This window comes from Ctenopharyngodon idella, chromosome 4 (genome assembly GCF_019924925.1).
Source record: "Ctenopharyngodon idella isolate HZGC_01 chromosome 4, HZGC01, whole genome shotgun sequence".
NCBI lineage: Eukaryota > Metazoa > Chordata > Actinopteri > Cypriniformes > Xenocyprididae > Ctenopharyngodon > Ctenopharyngodon idella.
Window position 1 is genome coordinate 5,615,772 of NC_067223.1, and position 25,782 is coordinate 5,641,553.

A 25,782-nucleotide genomic window follows, 5' to 3' on the forward strand; every position below is an offset into this window, starting at 1 on the left:
TTGCGTGTCAGAATCAGAAGCTTGTTCTGGGTCAGTGATTGGTCAACAGCTGTTCTGAGACACACATCACAGAGAGGGAGCTCAAGTCATTCATCTGTCAACCAATCACAGCCACAGGTGCACCACGGCCAATTAAACGTGGGGAGAGAGAAAGAGAGACAGAAAGCATGAGAAAGAGTGAAAAAGAACAGGTGTAAAGAGAGCCTGTGAGAGATAGAAGAAAAGGTACACATAAATAGACCAAGAAAGGAGTCACAAAGTAAGAAGGAAGAGAGAGAGAGGTGAGAAAGAGAGAGCGAGTAACTGAAAGAGAAGCAGAGAGCATGTGGCGCACAGACAGAAGAGCAGAGAGGGAATGAGAGCGCTCTCACCCCGTCTCCGCAGACAGCAGCTAATGAACTAAGAGAGCGAGAGACGGCAGGTATAAAACTAGCGATCCACTACCTGAGGAACTTTCTGACACATAAGAGACTGTCAGAAAATATCATTGGGCTGCACACAGAAAAAAAAAAAAGCTCAGTTGGAAGACGTGCTTCTCTCTCTCAAGGAGAATAACGTAAAAGCTGAGACAATGGGAGACAGATAGGGACACTCTTTTGACCTCTGCGCTGACACCTTTGGGACGGAAGAGCGCGTTTAATGGATTTCAGACAATTTCCTGTGACAGTTTTCTGTCAATATTGAGTTTCAGGTAAGAATAAATTTTGTCTCTTTCAATACTGTGAAGATTTTCCATTTACCTGTGTATTAGACTCAACCGTAATAACCTAAACTGAGGCAAATAAACTAAATGAGGCAAACATGACAAGATAAATGGTGGTCTGTTCGTGGTAGATTTTACATCTTCGTTTAGGGTGAACGAGAAACATTTGCCTTTTAAATTATGCAAATGACAAACAAAATTCATGAATATGAATGAACGCAGACTTATCTGCACAGAATTGAGACAGGGCTTAAGGTGTATCAGTACAAAGCTTTTCTGCTTGAGTGAATTCTCTTTTTTTTTCTGCATTTGATCACAAATAAATGAGACTAATAGACATGACCTGAACCAAAACACTGGAAAAGTGACAAACAAATTATGCTGAAATCCTCAGACTGCTCATAGCTGCTATTTTGTTCACACTTTCATTAATAATAACAATAATAGTAATAATAACAATGTATTTTGTAAACTTTTTCATATATGTATAGTCAAACCAAAATTTATTCAGACACCTTGAACATTTCATTCATTAATACAGTTTATTCACTGTAGTTTAAAAAATTGTAATAAAATATGACAAGATCTCAGAGTTAAACTGTGTCAGAAAACATTAATCTTAATTATGTCAGATAACACTTAAGCAAAACATGGTCAGGTCAAAGTGTCTGAATAATTTTTGGTCGCAAATTTTTACCAATTTTACTGGTAGTCCACTGTATGAAGAATTTTAGGGTATAATATGTCACAGTTTATTTTATTTTGCTATCCTCACTTACATAAATGAACTATAGTGTCCTGCACCCACTAGTAAAAATATATAAAAAATGTCTGAATAATGTTTGGTTTGACTGCATATACTGTATGTGTGTGTATATATATATATATATATATATATATATATATATATATATACACGTGCAAAACAGACAAGAAAATGGACAGAGAAAAACAGCACACAATAATTACATGGATTAGGAAAAATTACTGTTATGTTTTGAGAAAAGTATAAAATCGGAACTATCAGTACATTGAAAAGCAGAAACTGGATGCTGAAGAAAGATTTGTATTCCTTTTGCCCAACTGTATTCACAATAAATAACATCTAAATCTCAAATTTGTAACTATTTTATATTACAAATTCGTATGAATTTGTACAATCTACTTACACCCCACGCATGGTTAAGTTTAGGGGTTGACTTGAATACTTTTTTCTAAAAAACATACTTTTTCGTATGAATCACATTGTACGAATTCATACAAATTCGTTAACGCTACGTTTTTTTCATGAGATCGGGATGGATCATTCACACCTGATACAAATGAAGTACATATTGCACACAATGCTCTAATATGAGCATCAGTTTTAGAAACCATAGCAACTAACTCAACACACACACACACACACACACACACACACAGTGTCCGACTGTGGGTCTGGTGCCAGATCAATCTTTCCCTTCCGCCCCCCACCGCTGTCACGCTGTTGTTGCTGTGCACACAGCTGGTCAGAAAGACACATTTAGGTTGTCGTTTCCTCTGGTGACAGACATTTAGTGGAGTGGGTCCAACAGAACCATGCTGTGGTGCTGCTGGATCCTGACAGGTGGCTGTAATGCAGTCTGGGCTGTTTAGCACCTGTTGCTCAGTATGAACAGCCTTCAAAGAAACGCTCTGACAACATGTCAGCATTCACAGCTATGACTCTCACGCCTCTGCTTGGCATCTGCAAAACATTGATCAAGTCTATTGCAGCTGCAACTTGCCCAAACATTCATCCAATGACCCCATCAGCCCCTTTGAGGAAACCTGTGGCTTTTAATAGCATTTATGGTCTTGTAATGCCACCCGCCCTGAGATGTTATGGTTCTTTTTACTTGATTGGTAAGAAACACAGGCAATTAAATTCCTTATGACCATCTGGCACTGAAATCCATAGGTTGGTTGCTATGGTACTGTGTGGACCACAAGTGGGCGGACTTTTTATTTATTGCCCACCCTACCCCCATAGCAGCCCCCTCCTTCCATTGTTCAGTGTAATATACACAATTATGCTACATGCCTGAAGAATCTCTTGAGAGGTGCAGGAAGTAGATCAGTATGCTATTTCAGGCCCTTGGTGATGACTGTCAAACGCCCCTCAGCACTGTGGGTTGAGAATAGATTATATCATTACCATATGCTTGAGTGTGAAATACATTGGTCACATTCAGTATGCAAAAACACAACTTGTGGAGAGACTGCGGTCAGGTCTGAGGTCAGGAACCATAGACTGTAAAAAAAGATGGACGACGCACCTTCACTCTCTTCCATTGTAGTAACTGAAGCATAGTGAACTTGGAGCCAGAGTCCGCGCAGTAGTGAGCGTGAAGTGGAGCCGCGATATCAAGGTCCCGCCCAAACTCAGAACAACTCGTTATGTCAGTGTGAAATAAACAGTTTTGGAAATGTAGAAATTAAAGCTCCAATCTCCTCCTGAAGATCCAGAAAAAAGTCAGATGGTGCTTTGGTGACTGCTTTGCTCAGAGAAGCTGTCAATCTCATCTGTCAATCATGACGTCAAAACCCGCATTTTTATAACATCAAATAACTAACTAAAACCAAACTTATTTAAAGAACAAACACTTTAACTAACATCAGCGTGATTAAAAACTGCCTAAAATGATAGAAACCATCTTTGGGAAAAAAATATTTGACATGTAATTTGACTGTTTAGTTTGTCTCACGTCCCGTTACTTTACATGGAGAGGGCGGGTTTATGACCTATACTGCATCCAGCCACCTGGGGGCGATCGAGAAGCTTTGGCTTCACTTTTCAGGACTCGTGTGGCAGGCTTATCAGGAACAAGCAAACCACAACCAGTAGAGAATTTGTATGGTGGCCAAGCAGGATAATTTATTGACTGATTTTTGCTAAGAACGATGTGGTTTGCCAAGAACACTGTACAACCCTATTCTTAACTCAAACTCAATTCTTAACCATTAGTTTTGGAGAACTCTGTTTGAATTGTAGCTTGCTAAGCTCATATTTTGAAGTAGTTAAACTACATGTAAGTAATTAAGATGGCAGCATGGTTTAATAAATAAAAATATAACATATCCAGTGATGTAATTTATAATTGAATAAAATCTGTACTTTTGAAAAATTCTAATTGAATTTGAATTATGAATTAATTAATCATTATGAATGAATAAATCTCAATTAGGGTAACAATATCAAATTTGAAAGGATGTTTTACATAGATTTTAATTATATTACTGAGAGTTGTATCAGTAAATCGTTTTTTGAATCCGATGATTCAATATAATGAATCAGACTTTCCAGTTCTACATAAGAGAGAGGATAATTTAGGATAAAATTATTCACTATAATGAATTCCAATTCCATATAACAGAGAGAGAATCATTTACGATTCATTTGGAATGAATCACATTCAATGAATCAGTCCTTTCAGTGCTACATATGAGAGAGACAAGGTCGTTTAGGATTCACTAGAATGAATCGCATTCACTACAATGAATCAGACATTTTAGTGCTACATATGAGAGAGGGTGGATCATTTAGGATTCACTAGAAGGAATCAGATTGACTACAAAAAAATCAGACTTTTCAGCGATACATATGAGAGAGACAAGGTTGTTTAGGATTCACTAGACTGAATCACATTCACTACAATGCATCAGACCTTTTAGTGCTACGTATGAGATAGAGGGGATTCACTAGAAAGAATCACATTGACTACAATAAATCAGACTTTTCAGCACTACATATGAGAAAGACAAGAGCTGTGTCTCATTTCGGAGGCAATGTCCTCTGGAGGTCACATTTGTCGGCCGCATAAAGAAAAATAACCATTATAAAATTGACCGTTATTCCTAGTGAAGCATAAAATGTTGTAATTTCTTTATGACTTTGGAACGTAGTGGTCCGTTTACTTAAATAAAGCAGCCTCAATGATGTATGCGGCCGACAAATGCGACTTCTGGAGGACGCAGCCTTTGAAATGAGACATAGCTAAGGTCATTTAGGATTCACTATGAATCACATTCACTACAATGAATCAGCCGTTCCAGTGCTACATATGAGAGAGACGATCATTTAGGATTCACTAAAATGAATCAGATTCGCTACACTGAATCAGAAATTTCAGCACTACATTTGGGATTCATTTGAATTAATCGGATTCATTACAATGAATCAGACCTTTCAGTGCTACATTTGAGATAGAAAGGGAGGATCATTTAGGATTCACTAAAATTAATCAGATTAAATTAGATTCACTACAATGATTCAGACCTTTCAGCATTATATATATATGCCTGAGAGAAAAAAGTGCATCGTTTAGGATTCACTAGAATAAATCAGATTCACTAAAATGAATCATACTTGCCAAAGCTATATATTAGAGAGTGAACAATTTAGATGGAGCACATTTGATTATTCCCTCAGTTTACACAAATTAAAAAATTAGCACAGGCATGAGTGGGTAAGTTTAAACTGGGGATCTAGCGTGGGTGCGTCTTCTGAACTTAGATAAAACAGAGCTAAATCTAAATCCTGGTTAAAAGGGCAACTCAGGTTGTTGGATGCCAGGTCCGTAAATCCATTGAGAAACCGAGATCAAACAGGAAAAGGTCAATCATATCTTGTACTTATAAGCCACTTGGCTCCGTCTGGCACAAAGCCGACGGGGACGTAAATACCTGGCGCTGGGAAACATTGAAGCTGGGGCATTTGATAGTAATCTGACCATAGAGAAGAGAGTCTGATGTGAGTGTTTGAGTGTGATAGAGAAGAGTTCACTCATTCAAGAGCCATCTGGGCAGATGGTTCCTAGATCTCAGCGGGGGCTGCTCTCATGAAGGAAAGCAAGGCTTGGCTTGTTTGAAAGGCTTGAAAAAGAGAAATAGAAAAAGATAAAAAAAAAACAGATGGGTAAAAGTAAAAGAAGGAATTCATCAATCTAATCCCCAAATATGATGATTCACTTCCTTTTTTAAAGGGGACCTATTATAGAAAATTCACTTTTACATGGTGTTTCAGCATAAATGTGTGTTGGCAGTGTGTGTACACAACCACCCTATAATGATAAAAATTCACCCACTCCTTTTTTTAATCCCCATAAATCATAAGCAGTGTCTCAGAACAAGCCATTCGCAGATTCTGAACAAAGTGACACCACTTTGTACAGACTTCGCCCACGACTGATGTATTAGCATAGACCCCGCCCTGAGCGAGTTGTATACAGTCCACCATTGTCTCGACGCCGTAGCGACAAGAATGTCTCACAAGCGATTGAGGTGTTTTGTTGTTGGATGTAAGAGTGAACATAACAGTCTTCATTTAATCCCGACATCTGAGCTGCTGAAGACGCAGTGGATTCGTTTTATTTTTAAAGGGTATGCACCACAGATCTAATATAGCTACACATGTGATTTCTGTCCCTGCTGTTTACGTTCACAGACATAACCAACTGTTTATATGAACTTTGTGTGATTTTGACAACCTTGTAAACAATAAAACGTGAAAGAGAAGTTAGTTCAATACTCACAAGACGTGCCGTCTGACAGCCAGCTTTCTGTGCGTGCTTCAAATGTGTGCGCTCAGAAAACAATAAATTAGAAGTTTAAACTGATACAGCTTTAAAACGCATGCAGATAAAAAACTTTCGTGATGAAGAAGAACTGCATTGTCCCTGAGCATGATCGTGATATAGATGATAATCAAAACCAAGCAGATGGAGGAAGCGTTATTCTGGATAGGGGGCGGGGAGCAGCAGCTCATTTGCATTTAAAGACACGACGAAAACAGCATGTTTTTGCTACCACTCAAAAATGGGTATTTAAAACATGGTATAATAAATGATCTGTGAGGTATTTTGAGCTGAAACTTCACAGACACATTCTGGGGACACCTGAGACTTAAATTGCATCTTGTAAAATGGGGCATAATAGGTCCCTGTTTATGTTCAAAGACCTCCATTTATACTGTATGAGAAAAACAGTAGAAGCTTGATATTATAGACAACATGCCATCACGCCCCCCCCCCCCCCAAAAAAATCCAATAATTGGCTTATTAAAATATTATCTTATCAAATGAATTAATAACCAAAAGCCACTATCCAGAGCCCGTTCCTCAGACTGACTCCAGACCATATTATATCTAATCTCCTTCTGCCATCAGAATAATTATCTCACTTTAAAATGGCTTTGTCCCATAATTTCTCATTTTTATTTTTTCTCCATCTCAGACCTTCTAATTGACAGTCCGATGGCGCTGCCTAATAGAGTGTGACCTCACACTATTCTCAGCTGTGCTGCGTCCACCGAACCATTGAGTTTATTCACAACCCTAATGATATTTCACCATGTGGGTGCCAAAATACATCCCTAATTGGTATAGGGGAGATCTTTGTTTGCTTTCATAAAAAGGTTTGCAAAATATAACACATCAGTTATCTCCATAATGCCACAGCATTCACAAAGACAGCACAGCAAAACCGATAGGACCTGAATTGTTCAGAATTGTTTGATTGTGCATTGAATGCTAATTGGCCAAAAGAGAGACTGAGATGGTGAGAGGGGCTCTAGATAAGCCGGCAGTTGATCTACAAGACTTAAAACATGAAAATCAATGACTAAGATCTCACAGAGGGGCAATTGTCATGAGGCACACATGGTGGATGAAATACATTAGACATTTTTTGTTCATATATCTGTCAGCTTGAAATTAATTGAAGCTGAAATCTTACCATGATCTGTCTTGGGATGACGGCATTTAACAAAGTGAATGACCGTTGACAGCTTTTGTTGATTACATCAGAAGCATGTTTAATTAACCCATGACATTTCACTGTGATTAGCTCATTATTGGCTTAATGTAGAGACCACTCAAATTCCCAGCTATACACACTGTGTACATGTAAGATATGTCAATTGGTGATAATCTATGGACACACACACACATATTGATTTGTGGGAAATAAAGTACCAGTGTTGGCACAGCTGAATACATACCAATAAAACTTGATTTGCTTGCTATTGCTAGTTAAAGGCAGGAGATATTAGCAAATTATATTGTACAAAATTCGTATAGTGCTTAACAAACCGCTAACATTTTGGTCCTGTAAGAGAAAGACTTCCAGGAATTCATGCGCTACCCGCTAATGCTAATGTTAATGCTGATAATCGTTAATTTTATCAACCTTTAGGACTATGATGGCTAGCATATTAATGGCTTCAATGCTAAAATAGCATGGCCTAGTTATCCCTAAACCCTAACGCTCAAAATAATTAATTGTTTTGAGTAGGACAAACTTAAATTAAAAAATTAGTTCAGTCAAATTAACTTTTATGAGTATTTAGCACTTTCTTTTTCTTTCAAGTTCACAGAACTGATATATTTGAAGGAAACTGAACTGTTTTGATTTTTATGAACTTATTTCATTCAATTTAGACTAACTTAATTTTAACTGAAACTGGGCTGGGATTTCTATTTCCCAGCATGCTTTGCCCATGGCACTTAAAAGAGAGAGGAAATGCTAAAATAAAGTGTTATATAATGTTTTTTGTGCAAGATTAATGTTAAGTGGGAGATTTAGTGGTGATTAATGTTTTGTTATGCTAATTTAGAAGAGTTTTAATGTGGGTTTTTGGAGAGTTACCATCATGGTAGTCTCAACCCCAGACGTCACGCCCACGGACCGTTGGTTGAACGTCTGATGCATATGGCACACTTATCTGGAAACACTTCAGCAGTATCGAAGTCGTCATCAGGTTGGTTGGATTCTACAGGATGTCCAGGAGACTTGTGTGTTGCGTTCTTTAACGGTCCGAATGGAAACAAATGCTGTGACGCCAAACCCTCTCGTAGAAGAAGAACGCTGTCATGTTTACAACTGTGACAACGAGCGCTTATCAGGATCAAATAAATGCTGGATTTTCAAAAGTATGTGAAGTTCAAGGCTCCATTGTTCCAATAAACTTGCACAATGTTCTTGAATGAATAATTTATTAGATGCACGCCGGTCTGTTATTGTTGGTACTTTGACTTTCATTTTCATGCCATTAAACCAGACACGGAACAAACTGAACTGTGATTGGTTGCGTTATGTCAGTCAAACTTCTTCTTGGGTGGTTCTTGGCCAATGAAAGCTGCGATAGAGTCCAGACTTTCTGCCGTCTGTCTGAAGGTCAGGCTACGCAAGACTACCATCATGGTGACAAGTGGTGCATGTGGCTTGGTTTGAGAGGAAGTATGTTAAATTTTCCTTGCGCGAAACTACATATAGTGCGAATTTCTATTGAAATAACTGTATTTCGCAGAGCAACGGTAAATGTGACTGCACCTTTATGGAGCAAAAAGAATTTTGTCCGGATTTAATTTTCTTGTGGATACTGACTGATTAGTCAATTGACATTTATGGCTAAAAAACTGACAAAGACGGCAGAAGCATACTTGCCTGCCAAGCAAGTACCATTGAGATGAATGCTAATGCTAACAGATAACTTTCACCAGATATTATAGATCTCTTTGTTCAAAGCTAATAGACTAACTAAACTAAAAAGTACTAAATTCTAATTTTGATATGAAGTGAAATATTTTTAAATGCAGACTATTTTCATAACCTACAAACACACACACACTTAATAATTGTAGCCATTTGCTCCTTTCTGACCTGATCCTCTTGTTTTTCACATTTCCCCCTCACACAAGAAACACATACTTCACTACGCGATCCCCTCCCTTAACACAGATCATTGCCTCGCCTCCCTCTGGAACTTTTATTGTCGTGGTGAATGTCTCCCCATTTATCTCTCTTCTTGCTCTCTCAATGTTTTCCTGTTGAGCCTCATGGCTATAAATCTTCAAAAAGACATTCACCCACACAAAGGAAATGCCACAGGCCATCACCTGATCTGCCGCCTCTCAAGACTTCTCATGAATCAAACCATTTAAGGGTGAAAAACACTTTATGTCAAGATTTTTCCTGGACCTTCACATAAAAAGATGACCAGCTCAAATTGTGAGGCATTGACAGCTGAGATGCCTCAGTCAGGCTTATCAGGTTCACTGTCTTTATTTTCTGCTGCAATTTAAAAAGAAGTCAATAAAAGAAACTTTACAAACCTCCACTAATAAGGCAGCACTTATACTATGCAAACACTATTATTGGACTGAATGATCACAAAGACAGCACAAAAGTTTTTGAACACCTACGGAAAGACTGGTGATCTCTGATTAGCTTAGAAAAAATAACTATAATAAAGAGAGAGGAAAGGCAGTAATTACCTTGATCACTCTTCATTGTTCCCGTTATGGAGGAATGTAGCAGCTCTGAAATTCCCTGTCTATAATTAAAACCGGCTGCCATCGCTGGTGACAGAACCTTCTTGGAGGTGAGGACAATATCTCAATAGTAAAAGGCGCATTTGATTGAGCATAACCGAGAAATGAAATCAGCATTGGTTCGGTATTCCAAAAAATTAGGGAGAGAGAAATTAATGCTGTAAAGAAATATAGCCGTAAATACATACATACACATTTCCCTAAGTCTAACAGGAAATATGTTGCAGTTTTAGAATCTAAAATTTATTTACTATATATATATATATATATATATATATATATATATAATATAAAAATAAGCTAATTAATTTATATAATCTACTTAGCCTACTATAATGAATTAAATATCAGTATTCTGTACATTAATTATTATTTTAATGATATGTTTTCACAACATTTTTTCTTTTGTCAAATCAACTTAGATAATTAATGTGATTCAGATAACATAATATTTTGAGTTTCTGTTGATTAAACCAATCGCCTTCGTTGTATTAACTCAATTTTTTAATTTAAATGAACTCAAAATTTTAAGGCAACCAACATAACTTATGTTTTTTAAGTTAAACCAACAATTCTTTTTTACAGTGTACAGACAGGATAGGATACTGATATTTGATGTGTTTAAAACATGGTAGTTTTCATTCTAGGTTAGTACTAACAACATATCTAATAGTTCTAAAAATAGAGTTTGCAATTCCAAGAGAAGTCAAGGGACACAAAAATGTACTATATTTGTGGAAAGTGCAGAACACAAACGTTCTCAGAAGGTCAGAGAATGTGAAGCCACTAAAGGGCTCTTCCGCTAAAGAGACTAATTCTTAAATCATTCCACCTGTAATTAAACGACCTTTCTGCATGAACTTAATCCCAGCAAAGTGTCTCATATGTGGAAAATCAAACAGTTCATGCTTAAAGGTGGAGCGTAATGAGATGCAACCTTCCGAGTCCTTCTGCTCTAGGGCGGACGTCGATGTGACAATGGCATTTTAAACTTTCTAATGAAATTATTCTAGGTGTCCTCTGGCAACTAGACAGACGGAAGCTATTTGTGCTTCAACGGCTCTCGGGGAGAGACGTTCTGGGACAGGGGTGAGATGGCTGTTGCTGGTTTTGATATCCGTGTGCTTTGTATGAAACGTTCTGGTCCGACAGACTTACACCAGGGTGTGTTAGTGACTTTTTCTTCTTTCCCCTGCTGTTCCCATTACCCAGGGATGTCCTGCGTGGGATGACATTTACAAGCAGAACGCAAGGTACGAGAGGCATGGGGATAGATTACCAGACTGACAACTGCCAACGGCACGCTGTGTTTGTTTACCTTTGTACTTTGAGAGATTAAAGAGTCATTACACACAGTGCTTTTTAGATTTCTGTTAATACCCACACAATGACGGGCTACGTGATCCATGCAGCGAGAAAACTGTGTGGCGCATGGATACAACCTGAACAGCATATTAGTCTGGCACTTCTATCAACTGACAGTTAAAGCGAAACTTCCTTTCAAATCATAAATGTAAATTTGAGTTGAAATTGGCCACAACTCACAGCATGTTCACTCTCAGAAAAAAAGGTACAAAGGCCGTCACTGGCAAGGTACCCTTATAAAGGTTCTAATAAGTACCATTTCATTCTCTCATTCACTGCTATAGAATTTTACCCAACTATGACGACTTCCGCTTCTGAGAAACCCAGAAATGTGAAAAGGGTCTATTGCGAGAAAAAAGTCAGAATTGACAGTTTATATTTCACAATTCTGACTTTATTTCTCAGAATCACAACTTTATTTCTCAGAATTGTGACGTTAAAACTTTTTTCTCAGAACTGCGAGACATAAACTCACAATTGAAAGCCAAAAAGTCGGAATTGCGAGATATACAGTAAACACAATTTTGAGGGGAAAAAAAAGGGGGGGGGGGGGGGGTATTAAGATGCGCTTTGGTCGATCGGATTACAAGTAGGCTAGACGATGCTAAATACAGGTGTAAACGGCGTCTAAAAAGTTTTGAGCTTGTCCATTTTCGACCATTTCTGGAGGTAGTCGAAAACGCATTTGACCGGATTGCTTTCATGGTGTAGACGCTCATGAGGTTGAATGTGTTCGAACAGCCACAAAAGACCGCCTACTCTCCACCTTCTAAACCTTAACGCGTAAACATTAAGGGAAGAGCGCTAGCCAGACGGGATTTAAACTCTAAAGACCCATGTTTGGTTTGAAGATGGAAAAATGTACCAAGCACAATGTTCTCTCACCCTTCCTGATTTGTAACATGCACTCATCGTGTTTGGCGTGGTCTTGCGACTGTCAGAGCAGAAACAAAAGCTGATGCTCTCCGTATGTTTTTCCGTCATCTCCAGGTGCATTCATATGTAAATTGCGTAAGTTTATTTTGTCTATTAGATTGAAAGATCAGAAAAAGCCCATACATTTACCCACCCATAGACCCTCCCCTCGAAGAAGTGGTTGAAAGTGGATAAAAGAGACAGATTAAAACACCAGATGTAAACGGGTATGTGTCTCTCTCGTCTACTTGTGATCCCATTGACCAAAACGCATCTTAATTCATGCTGATAATAAATTTTATATTATTAAAAACTACAAATACATTTCTAATTTGAATTACTTCCAGTTGCATTCAGTTTAATTCTACTTTGATTTCAAATTAGAATTAGAAATCAGAATCATTTTTACTAGGAATTAAATTGGAATTTAATCCACAATGGCGCACAACCTTGCACCATTGTGCAACAAGAAGAAGCTAGAGGGGAAGAAACGATAACATCACCCTGAGAGGAGACTTCTCTAATTGAACATTTTCATTAGTTACCAAAGGGTGATGTGAACTGGAACGGGTTTGATTGGGTTTTTATTATTTATGTACATGCTCACAAGTGCCTCCCGTCTTTATTGTGGTACACACACACACACACACACACACACACACACACACACACTGGAGGTTGTCATAGCAACCTTCACCTGTTGTTGCAAGAGGGGAGAATTTCAAACAGTCCGTTATCACAGAAGCAGAGCATCCTCTGATCCCATACTCCAACGAGTCTCACAGGGAATAAAGAAACCCAGGAAAATGACATGATGACAGCCAATTCTGTGAAAAGTCTTTTTTTTTTTTATTATTATTATTTAATTTTACCTAAATGATATGTTATATGCCTTTGCACCACTTCAAATACTAATTCCAGAACAACACAATGATACCGCATAATCAGCTATTAAACAAGCAATTAAACCTGCAGTTAGGGACCAGACCAGAGTAAAATGAATGAGGACAAAAGTATTTTCAACATACTGTGAGGTACGATAACAACTGCAAATCAGTTTCGGCACATTTTAGCTTGTGCGTGAAACCACAATTTGAAGCCTTCACCAATCTTCGGTAAAGGCAAGGGTGTCAAACCCAATCTTGAACACATTCCTTTTTAACTTTATTATCACATCTAAGTCATGTGCATTGCTGATGATGCCTATATAAAGCATGAATAGAAAATTCAATTATCACCTTTCTTCTATTTCAGCTCTATCAGATCGCATGAACGAAGTGTTAACTCTTTCAACATGGCGGCTGTGTACCTTGACGGAGAGAGTCAACTTTATCCCATACACTTCCAGAATGTGATTAAAACACTTTCAGACACCAGACATGTCGACATGCTCTACAATCCCCAACAAACCTGTCTATTCATGACAGTTTCAAGGTAAGAACGTTGACTGAAAGCAAACCAGGCGAAGCAAACGTCAGAATACATTTACACCATAAAATGACAACATTTTGTTTGCATTAGATGCAAAAAGATGACAAATGGAGAGAGAGTGTGTTACTGTCAAAAAATAAGAAGACATATGACAGCATTTCCAAGCACTCTGCATATAAACGACTGTGAAATGAGGTCGCTTGTTCATATTTACAGCTTCATCTTGTCATAATTCCTCTCCTAGTAACATATGGGCAAGAACACAAACACGTATTAGCATACATTACACACACAAAAACCCATACATCTCTATAAACAGCCCCCACTGTGTCAATCTTTCCCTCTTACAGATGTTAAATCCGGGTTGGCAGCTGAACTTTGGGGCATCATGGTCAATGTGACGCCCAGTATAGACCCAGCAGCGGCCCACGAGAGGTACAACTACCTCGCGTTGATATGCGGCGTGCCTCTCATCCTCATTATCATCTTGGGGAACATCCTAGTGTGCCTCAGTGTGTTGACTGAACGCTCCCTCAAAACCGCAACTAACTACTTCATCGTCAGTCTGGCCGTGGCCGACCTCCTGCTGGCCGTGCTGGTCCTCCCGCTCTACGTCTACTCTGAGGTGAGCACTGATGACCGATGGTCTGAACCGCTCCTTAATATCTCAGTCTACTGATTTGCTAATCTATCATTTAGCTCATGCCTTTATCCATGCGACCTTTGATACACTTATTAAGCATGGAGCAATTGGGGTTAAGTGTCCAGCTCAAGACCAGAATGGGGATGTGGAACAAACTGGGCGTATTGAGTGTGTATTGTCCCCCCATCATCTGTCTTTTTTGAAATCAATATTGAAAAGATTTCAGTAGGAGATGCCGGTACATTAAGCACTGAGCGCTACAGTGTTTCTACAGGAACTCAAGAGTCATTCAGGTGATGTTGAACTTGTAATGATTGCTCAGTGAAGTGTTACTAGTGGACAAGTGCAGGGATTTTGAAATGAATAAGCAGAATATGAATGAAACCAATAACTGAGTCGCTCAAATATCTACATACCAAATAACCAGACTTCTGTTACTACTTCTGTTCACTGTAAACCCTAACGCTCAAAATAATTAATTGGTTTTGAGTAGGACAAACTTAAATTGAACAAATTAGTTCAGTTAAATTGTTTTGAGTATTTAGAACTTTCTTTTTCTTTTGAGTTCACAGCACTGACATATTTCAAGTAAACTGAACTGTTTCATTGTTTTGAGTTGTATGAACTCATTTCTTTTAATTTAGACTAACTTAAGTTTAACTGAAACTGGGCTGAGATTTCTATTTCCCAGCATGCTTTGCCTATGGCACTCGAAAGGGAGAGTAAACGCTAAAATTAAGTGTTATATAATGTTTTTTTTTTTTTTTGTGCAAGATTAATGGTAAGGGAGATTTAGTAGTGATTAATGTTTTGTTATGCTAATTTAGAAGAGTTTCTGTTAATGTGGGTTTTTGGAGATTTACCATCGTGGTGACAAGTAGCGCATGCGGCTTGATTTGAGAGCAGGAAAGTTACATGTTTTAAGTTGCTGTACTCATTCAGTAAGTATTCCATGCTATTGTGTTAGAAAATTAGCAAGTTGGCATTTTCTGAATTTTCTTAGGGTTTACAGTGAAATAAATAACTAATTTGATTTGCAAGAACTCAAAATAAAAAAAGTTAATTAACTAAATCTTTTATGTTATTTGCTATCAAAATGTATGAGTTAGCTAACTCAGTACTTCAAGTCAGGAGTAATTATCATGCATGAGTACTACAAACTCAAAACTTGATAGTTCTGCTTACTTAAAATTGGGAACTTCATAACATAAAATTTGATGTAACTGATTACCTCAAATTTTTTGAGTTAGCCCAGCTTATTCGGGTTTACAGTGTACTTGGAGGAAGTGAGCTCACCAATGTTCAAATTAAACCTTACAGCTCTGGCTATAGTTTACAGATCATCTGTTGTTAGGTTTGAACTTTCTGATTATCAATCTAGGAGCCATATTTACTAACAGCTTGCGCTAGCGCAAACCCTCTTTTGGCGTTAAAAAACTACTGATTTACTAAAGAAATACAGTGCAAAATTAGCGCTGAAAAGGCGTGGACTGAGTTGTTTTTGCGGCTGACCTTATTGCATATGAATTCGTAGGAGTTTCCCTTTCAGACGCAAAATGTATGGGAGGTTATTTAAATGAATCACGCAACGTGATTTACTAATGTTTGTGCTAGTCAATTTACTGGTATTTGCGCCATTATTTAACACCCAAAAAAAGCATGTCTTAACCCATTTTGCGACATGGCTGCAATTGTTGCTGCTAGGAGGAGACACCGCAGAGAACAAAGAGAGCGTGTTAGAAGGGAGAAAATATTTTCCACTCATATTAACTTCTTTGGAATGCCAGAGGAAGACGTTATCCGAACATATCGTTTGCCAAGCCATTTTGGCCTATATATATCAGTCAGATTACATGTAACAAATTTCACCTGTGTTGACCCGCACCTGATGAGCATCAGCTCTGCTTATTTGTGACCCAAAGCTAATTTGCACTGCTCTTGTTGCGTTGGTCATTATGTAAATTATTTATATAATGCGTATGTGTTCTTCAGCAGTAGATCACGCGCAAAACTTGCCACTCCCATCTGCGCGCTTGTAGAATTGCGCTCTCACGCTAATTTGCCCCATTTAGTAAATCTGGCCCTAAATCTTTAAAATTAAACAGTGTGTGTAGCCTGTTTTATTTATGTAATTCATTGGGAAAATAATTTGTGGCTTGATTTTATGCACCTGGAAATGATTGGACTGTGAAACAGGGACTCTGTGACAGGTTTGCATGGATGAGGTTGAACAATAAGATGATTTTGTGATGTCAGCTGGAAAGGAAAGCCATTTAAAAGGCAGAAATTTGAAATTATTCAAATTTGGAATAATCAGTGCATCAATCAAACGTTCACAATAGCCCAAGGAACATGTATTAAGAAATACAGGGTCAGTTTTCTTTTCTTGTCTTGTTGACTTTATGCCATACTGGTGTTCATTTTGTACTTCAGAAAACGATTTCTTACGTCTGAATTGCTGCCCTTGAAGTTTGTGTGTCTGTGCAGGGAATCTTGATGCAGTGAGTGATTTCCCTCAGAGACTTCTTCTCTTTATTGTATGGTTAGTGTGAATCAACCACGGATTTGGTTCATTCTTTTCAAACTTCAATTGCTGTCAATCAAGACCAGCTTCAATTGCTGTCAATCAAGAAACACCTACCATCTGCTTCCAAATGATCCCTAAAGACTAACTAATGTGACCTTGAATGTGACTTCATAGAATAGCTCATTCATTTGTTGACATGTTGAAAAAATCTTAAATATTATAATATTCATATTTTTATATTTAGTATTATAATTGATTTTTTTTTTAACATTTTTGGGTGATTATTGGTATTTATGTTGTGCATATATTTATTTTATTCTTTTTTTTATTGTATTATTATTTGTAATAAACATTACTGTAAATGTAAATTAGCCACACACTACTCTTAATCTATAGTTCCTGGACAGAATGATAGAGAGTCACCCTATAAATAAAATGTAAAATTGAAATTACAAAATCAATGTTATTAAAATTAATAAAATTATGTTATAAACATGCAAAAAAAGAAAGAAAAATGTTCTTTAAAATACCAATGTCTTTTGTGATGATACTTACAAAATAATAATAATAATAATTTAAAACGAATTTAAGAAATTCAATGTGAATAAGAAATTCACATGTTTTGATTAAAAATGTATTATTTTGCATTAACATGCAGCCTACCCTCCCATATGCAATTGACACCCCTGCCAGGTATGGATGAGTGTGTGTGTCCTGTTGTCTTACGCTGTCTCTCTTCTCTGTCTATGTGTGTGTGGGGGTGTGTTTTAGTTCCTGGGAGGCATGTGGACCCTGAGTATGTACATCTGTGATGCCCTAATGACTATGGACGTGATGCTCTGCACTGCTTCCATTTTGAATCTATGTGCAATTAGTGTGGACAGGTGAGAGACGCACCCACACACACACCCACTCATCCACGACTTTCTAATAAAAATAGCTCAAACTTAAACTCAAACTTGCTGGAAATGAGACCCAGCCCCTTTGCAAATAGTAGAACAGAGTGAAGAATTATTTACAGTATGTTCTGCTGGAACTGTATTTGTCAATAGATACAATAAAAATATATTTATATATATAAAAACAACAAATAAAAAGTAACTTGCATATTATGGGTATACAGTAAATTAAACAAGTAACACATATGCTTCACATAAAAACAAATTATGCTATGACATTAAAAGTTGAAATTATGAGACAAAATGTTGAAAATATGAGATAAAAAGTCATACATATGACAAAAAAAGTATTAACTATGATAAAGTCAACATTTTGATTGGCTGTAATGACATATAAAAGTCAAAATTATGTTCAAAATTTAGATAAAAAGTAGTAATTATGACAAAAAGTTATTATTATATATCAAAAGTATGAGATACTGTCGTAATTATGACAAAAATCTGACTTTTCATAATTACGACTATTTATGCCATAGTTATCTCTCAGTTATGACTCATAACTTTGACTGTTATCTCATAATTATGACTTGCTATTGCAGAACTTCAACTTTTTATCTTTTAGTATCTCATAATTTTGACTTTTTATGTCATAATTGTGATTTACTTATGTGGTGGAAATGGACTTCCATATTATAGACCCACAACACTGCATAAAAGATTTTAACAAAAGAATAGTTTGTGCATACATATTATCTACACATTTCTTTTGGTGGTCCCTAATCTTTCAGATGAATATTTAATGATTTTTTAACATTCAGCCGGTCTGTTCTGTGCCTCTCTGAGCTCTCACACAATGAATCTTAACTCGGTGGTTATGTGTGATTGGGTGTCCAGTGGGATGCTAATGAAACCACGCCGTGGAGCTGAATTTCATTACTTACACAGTGCATCAAGCATCACCGCTTCACATTAACAATATGAAACAACTTCAAGAGGTCCCAGACTAAGGCATAGCAGGGTCACTCCGTCTTTGACGCATAGGCTACAAAAACAAAAGCAAGCTTGTCTCTGAAGATGAAAACAAAGGTTTGGGTCGAAAGGATGTAGATGACTGAAAAGATGAATCAGACTTATGAGGTCTCATGCAATTTAAAATGATTGCACTAGAATCTTCCACTGTCTCAGTGGGTTATTGTGATTAACGAACACAAACACAAAACATGCTTTAAGGAGTTGTCAATCATGATTTTACCCATAAAAATAAGCTTTTAGAAGCAAACTAAAGTAACTGCGGTAAAAGCAGACATCTGGAAGTAGAAAAGTAATGTCTGAGTGGATGTTTTATCAAACTCAACTGGCTCTGTGTGCCATTTTAACAAGTCAAAACACTTTCTCTACTATCCCATCTTAAGTTCACTCAAAAATGAAAATACTGTTATCATTTATTTACCCTCATGTAGTTCTAAAGTTGTTTGACTTTGTTCTATGGAACACAATTTTGAAGAATTTTTGGTAACACTTTATTTTACAGTGTCATTGTTACATATATTACGTGTACTTACCATACTCCTGGTGTGAGTTGACACCACGTAGAGGACGGAACAAAACCTCGCCGGAGCCGTAATGTGCAACAGATGTGTGCATAGTAAATAAGGGGTAATGCAGATATATGTATACAATATATACATTTTTCAATTGTAGCCTTTTAAAAAGGCATCTGAAATAATAAACTAAGTGCAATGTAGTTTTGTCAAAAATATCGATTTTTTGATACATATCGATACTGAAATACCTGAAATGCTTCTAATACTCATTTTCCACAGAATAGATAAACGATACAAGCTGCGCTTTCGCGCTCTCTCGTCTCTCCGACAGAGAGTTGACACACAAACCCGCCTCCCCTCACTCACTCGTTTCATTTGATCCGAATGAATTTTGTTGGTGTTACAGGGCTTGAATTTCAACAGGGGATTGCGCATATTGTGCACAATTTTACTTATTCTCGCAGATTTTGTGCTCACACTCAAAATGCGTGCACATAAAGCCACCTCTCAGTACTATATTGAGTTCTTTTTTGCTGCTTATTGTGCTTAAACAGTCAAATACACACAAAAGGAGTGTTTTAGGCCACGTTTACACTAGTGCATTTTCGTTTTAAAACGGCGTTTTAAAATGAAAACGATACGCGTCTACACTGGCATATTCACAGCGTTTCAGAAACGATCTCCGTCTACACTACACGGCCAAAAACGCATGTCACATGACCATTCATGCACACTGGGCATGCACGTACAAGTGTAAACAGTTGGCTCTTGCGCATGTAGGCAGCTGCAGTTTTAAAAAAATGCAGAGTTTAACTGCACAATGGCTGCTAAAAATTACAACAAAGCCAGCAAAGATTGCAGTTCAGTCTCCATGTTATTGTTTACATGGTCGTCAAGGATACGCAGCCACGTTGGCAACCACGGCATCATTTTCAAAAGTCTCCGTTTTGGTCCGTTTATACTGAAACGTAACCCTGGCATTTTTTTAAAACTAAAACGGGGTCTGCAGCGTTTTTCAAAGTCTCCATTTTCAAAGTTCGAAAACACCGGCGTAGTGTAAACAACAGGTGTAACTGTAGCAAAACGTATGCGTTTTAAAACGAAAACGCACTAGTGTAAACGGGGCCTTAAGTGAACAGTTATGAGCAGCTATGTTTTAAGTGAAAGTACAGTTATAATGGATCCGTGCGTCAGGTCTTAAAGTGACAACAGCCTAATATACCTGCTGTCAAATTATGAGATGATATTAAAAATATCTATATGGCAGTTTTTCCCCATGGTATCGATGTCAAAATTGTGGCTAGTAACTTTGGAAAACCACTAGCCACAGTGGCTGGTGAGCAAAAAAGTTAATGTCAAGCCCTGGCTGTTCACCTGTGCAGTTGATGAAGTGAAACAAGAAAAAACGAAGTGTATCTGGGCCTTAAACCTTCTCTACATTTCTGTTACAGGTACATTGCAGTGGTGGTCCCTCTGAAGTACAACAGGAACCAGTTTAGTGTTCGTCAGTTGGTCTTGATCACAGCCACCTGGGTGCTTTCCCTGGGCGTAGCCAGTCCTGTCATATTCGGCTTGAACCAAGTGCCCAACAGGAACCCTCACGTGTGTAAGCTGGAGGACAACCAGTTTGTAGTCTACTCCTCCATCTGCTCCTTCTTCGTCCCCTGCCCTGTCATGCTCCTCTTGTACTACTGGATGTTCAGGGGACTAAAGCGATGGAGCTCTGGTCGTAGCCGCTCGCACCTCCGCCGGCCACCCAGAGGGCGTAGGAGCCTGTCTTTGCGTCTAGGAGCAGCTCTACAGAAGGAGAAAGGACGGGCGAGGGAGAAGGTGGTGTACCTTATGCCTGCAGGTCTTAGCCCGACTTCTCTCACCCCTACCCCGACTACTCCTGTCTCCTCAGCCAGTCCGGTTACCATTACCATGGACGAGCAGGCAGAAGGTCAGATGCCGGCAGCAGAGAGTGACCCTATGACCACCCAGATGGACAGTGTTTCGGATGCAGAGAACCCTGAGAGGGCCACAGAGGATGAGAGCGGCCGGGAGAACGGTGTGGGGAAGAACCATCGGTCTCATGCGGGACGCCGCCACAACAAGAGCAACAGGGTGAGCGGACGGGAGCGGAAGGCAATGAAGGTGCTGCCTGTGGTTGTGGGTGAGTATCAATTCAGTTTTGTGTTGTGCTTATCACAATGCAAATATCTAAATTAGCTTTAAAAACAATAGTATCTTACAATACTCAGTGAATGCCACATGAAACAACTTCTCCACTACAGACCAAGAGATCATCATTCAAATATCAATCCAAGTGAGTTTAAATGTATATATATACAACCTGAATTCCGGAAATGTTGGGACATTTTTTAAATTTGAATAAAATGAAAACTAAAAGACTTTCAAATTACATGAGCCAATATTTTATTCACAATAGAACATAGATAACATAACAAATGTTTAAACTGAGAAATTTTACACTTTCATCCACTAAATGAGCTCATTTCAAGTTTGACGCCTGCTACAGGTCTCAAAAAAGTTGGCACGGGGGCAACAAATGGTTGAAAAAGCAAGAAATTTTGAAAAGATTCAGCTGGGAGAACATCTAGCAACTAATTAAGTTCATTGATATCAGGTCTGTAACATGATTAGCTATAAAAGGAATGTCTTAGAGAGGCAGAGTCTCTCAGAAGTAAAGATGGGCAGAGCTGTGAAAGAGTGCGTAAAAAGATTGTGGAATACTTTATAAACAATGTTCCTCAACATCAAATTGCAAAGGCTTTGCAAATCTCATTATCTACAGTGCATAACATCATCAAAAGATTCAGAGAAACTGGAGAAATCTCTGTGCGTAAGGGACAAGGCCGAAGACCTTTATTGGATGCCCGTGGTCTTCGGGCTCTCAGACGACACTGCATCACTCATCGGCATGATTGTGTCAATGACATTACTAAATGGGCCCAGGAATACTTCCAGAAACCACTGTCGGTAAACACAATCCGCCGTGCCATCTGCAGATGCCAACTAAAGCTCTATTATGCAAAAAGGAAGCCATATATGAACATGGCCCAGAAGCGCAGTCGCGTCCTGTGGGCCAAGGCTCATTTAAAATGGACTGTTTCAAAGTGGAAAAGTGTTCTATGGTCAGACGAGTCCAAATTTGACATTCTTGTTGGAAATCATGGACGCCGTGTCCTCAGGCCTAAAGAGGAGGGAGACCTATCCAGCGTGTTATCAGCGTTCAGGAAGGCGTTCAAGAAAGCTACACCCAAAAATAGAATTTCAGCATTTTTGGAATTGTCTCAGGTGATTGTAAACATCTTGGGGGCATCATGAACATTCTCCTAAACATCTCCACTTGTGTTCCACAAGTTCATACTACTTGAAATTAGACAGAGTAAATTATGACATATTTTATTTTTTAGTGAACAGTCCCTTTAAGACATCTTTACGGAACTCACAGCGTCCAAAACAAATGCTGATGAGCTGTCATGCTGTTCTTTTCAAACACTCAAAGTGCCTTGCCATGATCTGGGGTTTTTGAAACTGAAACTGTGCATGGCTACATCAATGGATACAGTGTGCGTTTGAATGTTCATTTATGTGAAAAATAAAAAGTCAAGAATAAATGCATGAACAGAAATGACAGCCACTGGGTGGTCAAGTATGAGGAGAACACTGCTAGAATGGCACGCTTGGCTATCTAAAAACTTTCTATGGTTTAATGTGACACCTGCTGCTCTCGGATTATTAACATAACGATTGCTTTTCTAATAGAAGTCCTCCTAAGGATAAAATATATAAGGCTGTTTCCAGGGCAATGAAAGCAGTGTGATTCTGACCATATGGTCACCATTGTTCCCCTCACAACTTATACAGACTGAAATCGTGGTGTGAGATCAGCATGCTGCAATACAATACTATAAATGAAAAGATACAAAAGCAAAATCAAAAGGTAATTGACATTATTACCAAGGTGCCCAGAGAGAACAAAACAAACACATTGGGCAACGGTTGCTCTTTTTGCTGCTGTTCAATCATGTAGCAGTGTAAGAATATACATTAACTCCTAACATGATCTTCTCCTCCCTAGGAGTTTTTCTGGCCTGCTGGACTCCTTTCTTCGTGGTTCATGTGACTAAGGCGCTGTGTGAGTCATGTGACATCGGGCCAACTCTGATCAGCGTGGTCACATGGCTTGGTTACGTGAACAGTGCCGTCAACCCCATCATCTACACTGCCTTCAACGTGGAGTTCAGGAATGTCTTTCACAAACTGCTCTGCTGTCGCTCCTGAGACCAATGATATTATAAGTGATAATAATTAAATCACTCAAACAATAATGATTAAAAAACACCAGGATGATCTGAGCACACAATGGTCTCCATTGAGAAATTGAACATTACAGTGGATTACTGAAAGGAACGAATGGACATAGACTGTAATGTATTATTGGAATGTACCTGGAATGTACCATTGAGGAAAACTTCTGATGCCTTAGTTAACCGAACTTGTAAAATGATTGCTTGAATACTACAGTAGATAACAGAATACTGTTGATTTCATAGCCCAGAGGCATAAAATATGTGAAAACGTCCACATTGAAGATAACAGTCGTCTGTGTTTAAGTGATTGCTATCAGTGTTTATTTAATTATTTTTTAAATGGATTTTCTTATCCTTTTTTTCTAAGGTGTTGATGGTTTAAATATATATGCAGAGTGGACAGGCAGCTTTTTTCATGGTTTAAGAGAAAGTTCGAGCTGTGTTTGGAATGACATACTAGCATGCTGCATACTGAGCAGTATATTGCCTAATATTTATAAAAAATGTATGCATTATGGAACGGTAAACTTTTTTATTTAAAAAAAAGTTGCATTCTACATTGTTGACCTTGACACATAGTTTACTACATGTATGATTCAGTTATCATCACTTATGGTTATTGTGCACATTTATTTCAAGTATGTGTAAATGTAAGCACACAGAGAATTTGCATACTGCATACGGTATGCATATTGTATAATAGAATAGTAGTACAGTACTATATTACATAATGGAAATATGCTGTCTACTAGAAGTATGGAAGTATGCTTATGCTATTCTGAACGCAGACATTCATTTTTAAAGGTGCACATGTTGAGACAAATTTTTAAGCCCTGTAAAACCATGCAAACACAGCCAGGGTAAAAGTGGCCTGTTAATCAGAAATCTTATTTTCTTGCCTACATCACCTTTAAACTCTGTTAGTTAGAACAAATTATGTTAAGAAGTTAATCCTGTGGCTTCATACAAAGAGGAAATCGTGCCAGTCATTGGGGGTGTATATACAGTTGCCAAAATCAGTGGATTCCTTTCTCTGCCTTAGTGCACACAGTCTGCCAATTTAGTTTTGTTGCAAGTGTGATTCACAAAATGTGTACATGTGCTCAGCAGTGGCTGATAATAAAACTGCATAATAGCATGGGGGGATTGTGGGTATTATCTGGGGTGGATTATAGTAATTGTGCTTCTAAGAATCAGTGTTGTAAAGAGTCTCGTGAAATGAGTATTGCTGTTCTTGTACAGGATCATCAGTGCATCTGTCACATTATAGAGATGTATGTGCTTTCCTGCTTAAATTGTACAAATACTATATATATATATATATATATATATATATATGCAGTGTGCTCCGTAAGTCTAAGGCTACAGTGACAATCTGGTATTCAAAATCAAATTTAAAATCAAATTTAAACATGACAAAGGTTTATGATTTTCAGATTTGTGAAATTCATCACATTTTTTCCTCTACTGTGGTATTATAGTTTGTAATTTGAAAAATGAGGTTCATATGAGGTCTCAGACTTTTGGATCCCATATATATATATATATATATATATATATAAAATATAAAGATTTTCTTTTTAATTAATACTTTTATTGAGCAAGGAAACATTAAATTGATCAAAAGTGACAGTAAAGTCATTTATAAAGTTACAAAATAATTCTATTTCGAATAAATGCTGTTCTTTTGAACTGTATATTCATCAAAGAATCCTGGAAAAAAATAAGCAGAATAACTGTTTTGAACATTGCTAATCAGCATATTAGAATGATTTCTGAAGGATCATGTGACACTAAAGACTGGAGTAATGATGCTGACAATTTAGCTTTGCTATCACAGGAATAAATTACATTTTACAATTTGCTATCATATAAAACACTTTTTAAAATTGCAACAATATTTCAAAACAATGTTTTTACTTTTTGATAATTTTTATCGAATAAATGCAGCCTTTTAGAGCATAAGAGACTTTCAAAAATCATACCAACCCCAAAATTTTAATCATTCAAAGTTCTTCATAATAAATGTGAATTTATTATGAAGGCAGGATTTTAAATTGCAACCACAGACCAAGTGAGAAATGTA

At 37.7% G+C, this 25,782-nt stretch overlaps 1 protein-coding gene across 2 annotated transcripts; it reads left to right on the forward strand.

Annotated features, from left to right (window-relative positions):
• On the forward strand, positions 1–25,782 carry drd4-rs (dopamine receptor D4 related sequence). 2 transcript variants are annotated; one of them, XM_051892244.1, is made up of 7 exons: positions 1–691; positions 11,266–11,306; positions 13,588–13,767; positions 14,115–14,389; positions 17,706–17,818; positions 20,829–21,532; positions 23,465–25,782. In XM_051892244.1, the coding sequence occupies exons 4-7, from the start codon at positions 14,153–14,155 to the stop codon at positions 23,665–23,667; spliced, it is 1,257 nt and encodes a 418-aa protein (XP_051748204.1). In that variant the 5' UTR covers positions 1–691; positions 11,266–11,306; positions 13,588–13,767; positions 14,115–14,152; the 3' UTR covers positions 23,668–25,782. The 2 variants fall into 2 exon arrangements, with proteins under 2 accessions (XP_051748204.1, XP_051748203.1); XM_051892243.1 differs by lacking the exon at positions 11,266–11,306.